General features: G+C 42.6%; 1 protein-coding gene across 1 annotated transcript; it reads left to right on the top strand.

The window, feature by feature from the left end:
* The first annotated feature begins 2,984 nt into the window (after positions 1-2,984).
* On the top strand, positions 2,985-8,078 carry fbxl3l (F-box and leucine-rich repeat protein 3, like). The gene is made up of 5 exons (XM_012831920.3): positions 2,985-3,616; positions 3,981-4,347; positions 4,815-4,937; positions 5,253-5,424; positions 6,330-8,078. Exons 2-5 carry the CDS (start codon positions 3,982-3,984, stop codon positions 6,971-6,973), a joined length of 1,305 nt encoding a protein of 434 aa, XP_012687374.1. The 5' UTR covers positions 2,985-3,616; position 3,981; the 3' UTR covers positions 6,974-8,078.
* Positions 8,079-8,404: the final 326 nt, after the last annotated feature.

Genomic DNA, 8,404 nt, shown 5'->3' with positions numbered 1-8,404 from the left:
CCAGAAGACATTATCATTTAGTTTGTGTCTGTGTCTCTGTTTCACACAGTAGGTAAACAAACTATTACATTTACATAGGCCTACACAAAGAGGAGAAGCTGAAGGTATTCACGTCATTCGCTTGCTTTATAAACACTAAAGGGCTGTATCTCAATTAAAATGGGATGGAAGCTGTGTATTCTTCTCCAAATAATAATATAAGGGTTATCTTTGCTTGTGATATGAAATAATATATCACATGATTATTGCATTACATGGAATAGGCAAGTAGCCAATATAAAAACAAAATACATTATTATATAATTATATAGTTAAGGTATTTAGCAGACGCTTTTATCCAAAGCAACTTTCAAAACATTAAAAAACAATAAAAACAATAACTGTTAAGAATAATGAGATGAAACACACAAATCAACATTAATATTATTGTATAATAATAATAATGATAACAATAACGACAACAATAATAATAGTGATACCAAAACTATGATTACATTTATAACAACCTTGCCTATGTATCGTAACAACAGGGTGCGCTACAACAATCATGCTGATACGTAACAGCAACAGCCCCTGGGATTACGGACCTGGATTAGGGTAAAGGAATGAAATGGACTACAAAACCCTGGTCACCATAGGCACCCAAACATCTTGCTTCTTCACTTAATACAGGTTAATTCACATGTCCTCAAGTAGTCGGTGAGCGCCTCAGCCGTAATCACTGTCTCACTTTTCCAGCCGTCTCAGACAACTCCTTTAAAGCTCCTTTGAGTGACCGTCCTTGAAAGCTAAAAATCCAACAGAAGCGTTGTGGTTGATCTCATAGCAGTCACAACAAAGAGTTAACCTAATTAATTCTCAAACACACCAATGATTTTAAAACCTGATTTCCACGTGTATCGACCCTGGGTCAAGCTAGTTTTATAACCAGACAGAGGATGTTTCAATGAGCCAACACCCATACATAACTTCAGTCTTCACCCAGCCACTGACTGAGGTTCTGCGGAGTTGGGAGGACATCATAAGTGGCTCCAACAATCCGATTAGCATCCATAGCCCACATTTCTCTCCAGCTGATCTTCCTTTTCTCAACGTTATGCCAGTTCTTTAAACTGAGATAAAGTCATCTCCAGGCTGGTCTTAGGACATTTTAACTCCCTGACCAAGCTGGTCACTGGTAACTCCAGGTAAATCCTTTTCCATTCCACAGTACTTAGACAGTGTGGCACTCCAAGCTATTTCCCAGCTGCTTTTTTAATGATTTTCTCAAACTTCTCCAATAGCAAATGGCAAATGGTCAAAAGCACCACAATTTCAAGGATCAATGGTATTGATAGCCTTGACAAATAATTCTCTAAGGTTTCTCTTCTCTTCCGGTTTCTCTACTATAGAAGGAATTACCTTACCTTACACCTCTACATTTGTTAGGTTTCACTTTCATCCTTGTCCATTTCAGGTTGTTATTTAACTTGGCTTACAGCTGACGGGTACATGGAGCAGTTGTTGTAAGCGTTGTCATGTTGTCCATATAAACTTGGATGACAGGTAACCGGTTGCCTTCCTGCAACCTTTCACCACCAGCAACCCATTTAGATGCCATTATAATTACCTCATTTGTCATGGTGAAAACCAACCAGCCATCCAGCCATGATACCCATCTTCAAATGCTGCCAGGATGTGATTTGGTTTGAAGCACAAATTATAATCCTCAAAATATGCTTTGACTGACGCTGAAGTTAAATGTAAAATTTTTATTGGATAGCCAGATTGGCTGGGAACACCAGGAGCTCAGTTTTCGAAAGATTGAGCTGAAGGTGACAGTCCCTCATCCAAACTGAAATGTTACTGAGGCATGCAGAAATTTGAGCCGATTTTGCGGTCATCCATGAAGAAGGACAAGTGCAATTGAGTATTAGCCACATGTCAATGATAGAAAAACCCATGGCAATGATCTCACCTGAGGGATGTGTGTCAATAGAAAATAGGAGGGGTCCAGGTACCGATTCGTGAGGTACAACAGTGGAGAGGTGGTGAGGTTTTGACACTTGTCCCTGCTAATACACACTGAATGAGCGTCCACTGATATGAGTCACACCAACTGTGTGTGACTGCACAAGCAGGATAGAGACTTCTTCCTCAGGGGAGACTGAATTCAATGACGGTCCAAAATGTTCAGACAAGGCCAAACCCGTTCAGGAGGACTGAAGGATTGTGCACTATCAGCGGCGACTTTTTCAGTAAAGAAAGTTGCAGTCATCAGCAGAGAGGTAGTTAAGTGATAGTGGAGGTGGAGGGTTAAGAAGATTCCTGAAAGTAGAAAATAGTTTCCTGCTGTCTGTGACATTGTCGATCTTTTCAGATAGATAGATAGATGGATACTTTATTTATCCTGAGGGAAATTATAGAATGCCTTGTTGCTAATGGATGAATAATTATATTATATAACATTATATACACACACACACACACACACACACACACAACACACATTATATAATGTATACAATGTATATATTATATAACATTATATAATGTGTGTGTGTGTATATATACACATTATATAATGTGTATATACACACACACACACACACACACACACACACACACACACACACACACATTATATAATGTGTATATATACACACACACACATTATATAATGTTATATAATATATACATTGTTGCTAATGGATGAATCATAAGCCAAAAATGCGTTCTATAATATATATATATATTCTCATATACGAAATATATTGTTTAATCGTGATAAATATGATACATACAATTGTACAAATTGAGGTAGACAAATAGGCCTCGCCCTCTCGCGCGTGATGTGTCATGTTGTTTGTATGGTCAATAGTGCAGTAAACCGCACAAGACAACAATCACTTGCGTTTTTCCTTGCCATACACACGAGTGGGCTATAATTCTACCATTATATCTGTAGAGGTTGCTTATGCTATAAAAGTGGGGCTTCACCAATCCACACCACTGACGCAGGCATGTAAAAACTTTGATTAACAAACAGCTTTGCTTTCTATCGTCTCGGGTGACTGATTAGCTTCGGCTTTGGGAGTAGCTGGTTTCTGTGCGGCTCCACTGCGTGACGTTTCTCTTTGACACACTGACCTACTTTGCAAGTTAAATGTGCGCTAAACCGCCCGCCCTCTTCGGTGCTACGCTCTGGGACGGCGAATTGTGTAAACCCCTCGACGGCTATTTATGTTATGTAGGGACAAAAAATATTTTACAGTACAGTTCTAAGAACCATATCGAAGACACATTGGCTGTTGGTGTGATAAATGCTGATCAGGGTAGACCCAATGTAGTTCTGGCAAATCCATGTTTTTCCTTACTCACGTGCCACTAGAATCCCCCGCCCTCCCTTTCCCGCGTCAGTTATGTCTACCAAGCTGTTGAATACTGGAGTCTTACTGTAGTAGGGCTTATCATTGGACACGGCTGTACAGTATTTGTGCGCTAACATTCGGGAAAGAACGACTGCAAAATCGACTCTTGGGCACTGGATTATATGAGTAAACAAACAATTTATAATAAGTCCTTACTATTGGAAGGGAAATGTATCTGACGTTTGCCAAGAGAAGCTAAAAACCAAGTGAGTATTTTCTGTTGTCTTCATTTGTCTTGAGCAAAGTTTGATGTCGTTACTTTTAGGTCGGTGTTATCTGCGACAGTTTATTGTATGGGAGTTAGGCTATGGCGTAGGCTAGTGGCGTTGTAATGTTGGGTGACTGCTAACTCCGTCCTGCATAGACCGGCACGGGGAAAATAGCCTACACTAAATATACTGCAGGCTAGCTGTGGCACAGAGTGGTGCATTCCTCTCTAAAAAATAACTGTTTTGTTCATTTCTTAGTGAAATCTCATTCTCATTTTTCCCCATGTGGGTCGCGTTTGAAGTGTCATCGAAATTGTTTCCAGATATTGTCCTACAAACAGACTCATTTGTTTCAATGCAGGATGAAGAGGGGAAGAGTAAACATCACATCAAAATGCCAAGGCTTTGCCAGCACCGACGGGCGCATTAAAAGACATAAACCAAGGCCCCTTGGACTGTCTTTGTCACAGAGACTAGTGAAGGACTGGGGAAACTTGCCACACCATGTGGTCTTGCAAATTTTTCAGTATCTGTCCCTGGTGGACCGGGCAAAAGCTTCATCAGTGTGTCGTCGCTGGAATGAAGTCTTTCATATTCCGGATCTGTGGCGGCGCTTTGAATTTGAGCTGAACCAGCCGGCCACCTCGTACCTGAAGTCCACACACCCTGATCTCATCCAGCAGATAATCAAGAGACACGCTCAACACTTGCAGTATGTCAGTTTCAAGGTAGGAAAGATCACTTGTCCCTCCTGAAACACATAAATAACTCTAAATTCGTTTAGATTAGCCGAGTAGTGCCATTCTAATGTTACTCGCTAGAAGTGTAGTCAACATGTGTTTAGCTGGGGTTGAGTAACCCTTTTTCAGGCGACCCCGGCCTCTGCTTCGAAGAAAGGATTTCCACAAGAGGGCGTCACTTGTTAGATAACCGCCACATAACATAATCTGGTAGGGGAGGGTGAAGAGGATGTTTGTCCTTGGGTTTGCCCAGCCGTGTTTAGGCTTTCGTAACCTGTTTTTAAAACCATTCAGCACTCTTTTCTCAGTGGCACAAAACTACGTCAAGAGAAAACTACGTCATTTGAATCGCTGTTGTGCCATTTTTAATTCGCCGAACTTAATTTGTAATCAACTGTAGCTAACATCTTTATGTTTAAATTGAATGTTTACATCATCATGTTTTTTACCTCTAGGTTGACAGCTGTACAGAGTCCGCAGAGGCAGCGTGTAATATATTGTCCCAGCTGGTGAACTGCACCATAAAGACACTGGGTCTCATTTCAACAGCTCGACCCAGCTTCATGCATGTGTCACAGGTACAACACATCAATGCAGTACACAGTAAATCATGTGGACATAATGTATGTATGAATTGTGGGTGCACTGTGGGTATGTGACAGTTGCAGTGGCTGTTGGCGTAGGTCCTGCTACTACACTTTGAGCTGTAGACAAAAACTGTCCAGTTTACCCACGAAGGAAAGCTCTGTCACCACACACTTCACCTTTCTGAGGAGTGTGTTTTTTCCAGTTACGCTAACAAAGTTGACCATGATACTGGCTGGATGAGTGGAATGGGACTTGTGACCTCTGTTTGGCCTTCACCTAACTGTCTCTTCTCTGTCTCCTCGTAGTCCCACTTCGCGTCGGCACTGACAGTGGTGTTTGTGAACTCCAAGTCACTGTCTTCCATTAAAATCGACGACACGCCTGTGGATGACCCCTCGCTGAAGGTCCTGGTGGCGAACAACAGTGACACGCTGAAACTGCTGAAGATGAGCAGTTGTCCCCACGTCTCCCCAGCTGGTAGGTGCTGAGAGGTGGCCTCTGAGTACTACTGTGGGTGTGCTGTGGGACATGGCATTACTGAAAAAGACATGGAGACAGTCAGACAGATAGAGGGAAGAGAGAGACAGAGGAGAGAGTGTGAGCGAGTGAGAGGGTTGGAACAGAGCCGGGGGGGGGGGGGGGGGTGGTCCAGTGAGGGATGGGTGAAAGAGAGAAACAGATTTATTTTTAGTAAGAAAATGACTCTAAACAGTTCATAACTGTACAATTTAATTTAATGCAATACATTAATGAACAAGGAGTAGCAGTACATTAGTATTCTGTAATACATAAAACTTAAGGCTACACATAGAGTTAGGAGGCAGGTCTGGGCAGGGCTAGTGTGGGACATTAAAGTGCTGGTGCATCTGAACAGTCAGTGTGTTCTACGGTCTGGGCTCATGAGGTTACAAAGGTGGTCTCAAGTGTCCTTTCACTGACAAGAACGTACAGTATTCGTGTTGCACTATCACATACACCTATTAGACATTATGATATATTTAAATGTAAAGGAGTGTCAAAAGTCAAAATGTACAGACTTCTGTTTTTTTATAAACATTTCCTTTCATGGTCTATTTTACCAATCCAGTCTTTGAAGTGCTTTGTGTAGTACACAGTTAAATATACTGTCTATAAAGCTCCTTGTTAAAGGTGCCAGTTATGATTATAATTCATTACACTTTTGGTCAAATTCAGCAAATTGTTCAAGGCCCTTTAGCTGACTGTTCCAGTTCCAGCCTGTCCACACTTTGCTTCAGAAAGAAGGGAGGGGTGTCATTTGACTGTTGATCTCAAATAACAACAACCTTTCACCTGAATCGCAGACAGGTCATTATTTCTCTGAAATGATGATGTTTCGCTCTTCTTTCCCTCCCCTCGCTCAGGAATCCTGTGCGTGGCCGACCAGTGCCACGGCCTGCGGGAACTTGCCCTCAACTACCACCTGCTGAGCGACGAGCTGCTGCTGGCGCTCTCCTCGGAGAAGCACGTGCACCTTGAGCACCTGCGCATCGACGTGGTGAGCGAGAGCCCGGGCCAGACGCACTTCCACAGCATCAAGCGCACCAGCTGGGAGGCGCTGGTCCGTCACTCGCCCAAGGTCAACATCGTCATGTACTTCTACTTGGAGGCGGAGGAGTTCGAGCCCTTCTTCTGCGAGGAGACGCCCGTCACGCACCTCTACTTCGGCCGCGCCGTCAGCAAGGCGATGCTGGGCCGCGTCGGCCTCAACTGCCCGCGCCTGGTGGAGTTGGTGGTGTGCGCCAACGGGCTGCAGCCGCTGGACGAGGAGCTGATCCGTATCGGCGAGCGCTGCAAAGACCTGACGGCCATCGGCCTGGGCGAGTGCGAGGTCACCTGCCGTGGCTTCGTGGAGTTTGTGAAAAAGTGCGGTAAGCGGCTCACCCAGCTGTCAATCATGGAGGAGGTGCTCATCCCCGACAACAGCTACAACATGGAGCAGATCCACACGGAGGTGTCCAAGCACCTGGGCCGCCTGTGGTTCCCCGACATGATGCCCACGTGGTAACGGTTACCCCTCGTGCTAAGGGTGACCCCTCTGACACATACACCTACTTAACCCCCCCCCCCAAAACCCATAATTAAACCTGTAGGACATAGGATATGACTTTGCTGTTCTGGAACTCTTCTGTGAGATCTCTTCATTTGTTTGAAGAAATCTGGAGAGATGATTTAGTTTCTCTTCATGTTGGCCCCCCACTGTGTTCCAGTGTGTCTTGTGTGCCATTAAAAACCTGACAAAGGTCTTAATTATTATTTGGGTTGTGTGTCTGTGAGACTGGTGCTGCAGAACACAGATGGAAGAGGAGGTTTTGTGGATATAATATCCAAGGATATTTGATGGTCGGTAATGTTGGTTATATGTAATAACCTTTTTTCTGCCTGATTAGATGAAATTAGGTTCTTTATTTTCCGTCTTTTTTCCTAGCTATAATTATAAATGGATATGTATATGTCTACTATTTAATTACACAATTCACTGTGTGAAATTATTGGTGCAGCAATCTATCAAGTGGATTATATCTTTCTAAAACTCGTACTTATTTATGTACATGTTTGTTTGATGAATAACATTTGATATTCTTGTTAAAACTCTTTTACAACAGACTTTTAAATCTTGAGGTGTTAGTGAATAAATCTACTGTATATTTACAGTTTAGACCCAATGTGTATCATTTATAAAAATGCCATAGAGATTTTTATTGCAGTCACGTTAAGCAGATGCATTCTTCATGGAAGTGTAGTCCTCTACCTAGTGCACTGTTTTATATGAAACTGTTGCTGCCCGAGGATTCTGTATCTCTCTTTAGCAGGCTCAGTATGTCAAAGGGATTCTTTTATTTTCTCCATTGAAAAGAGGAGTCAGTTTTTAATATTAAGGGGACGCTGTCTCTTTAAGTTGTTTTACCACATGTTGTGTTTGCCTTTTGTGCGAATGTGTTTTTTGTTTGGTTGTGCCATGGTCACAGAATGAGACTTTTTAAAACATTTATTTACTAGGGCTTCCTCTCCTTACAAATAAGAAAATACATTTCTGACATGGATGTTATTGGCTAGTTAGTAAAAGATCATATCTAAGACTCTGTGAAAAATAAAATTGTACTTTTGACACTGTCTGGTTTTGTGCTCAGGTGTGCCTTTACAGGGACGGTTTTTATTTTCTTCTCATTTCTTGCAGTAACAGTATCAGGCAGTAGATGGCAGAAGTGCTCCATCACTGCGCTGAGTGACATCATTACGTAAAAATGCAATGAGTTCTGCAAATAGAATCGGCTCAAGAGTGCAGCCTCCTCGCTTCTTTCGCTCCTTTATTAAGAGTCAGAGAAGCAGAGGACACTTCAATTACATTCTGCGAGGCTGAGTTGTAAAAGGTGAGCCTTTTGCCAATCTATCGCCACAGTTCCTTTGGCGGTAAGAAAACCCGCGCTCATCATAAGAC

The sequence above is a fragment of the Clupea harengus genome, chromosome 20 (genome assembly GCF_900700415.2).
Source record: "Clupea harengus chromosome 20, Ch_v2.0.2, whole genome shotgun sequence".
Classification (NCBI taxonomy): Eukaryota; Metazoa; Chordata; class Actinopteri; order Clupeiformes; family Clupeidae; genus Clupea; species Clupea harengus.
The sequence above is the reverse complement of the archived record's forward strand: the minus strand, read 5'-3'. Positions and strand labels throughout refer to the sequence as shown.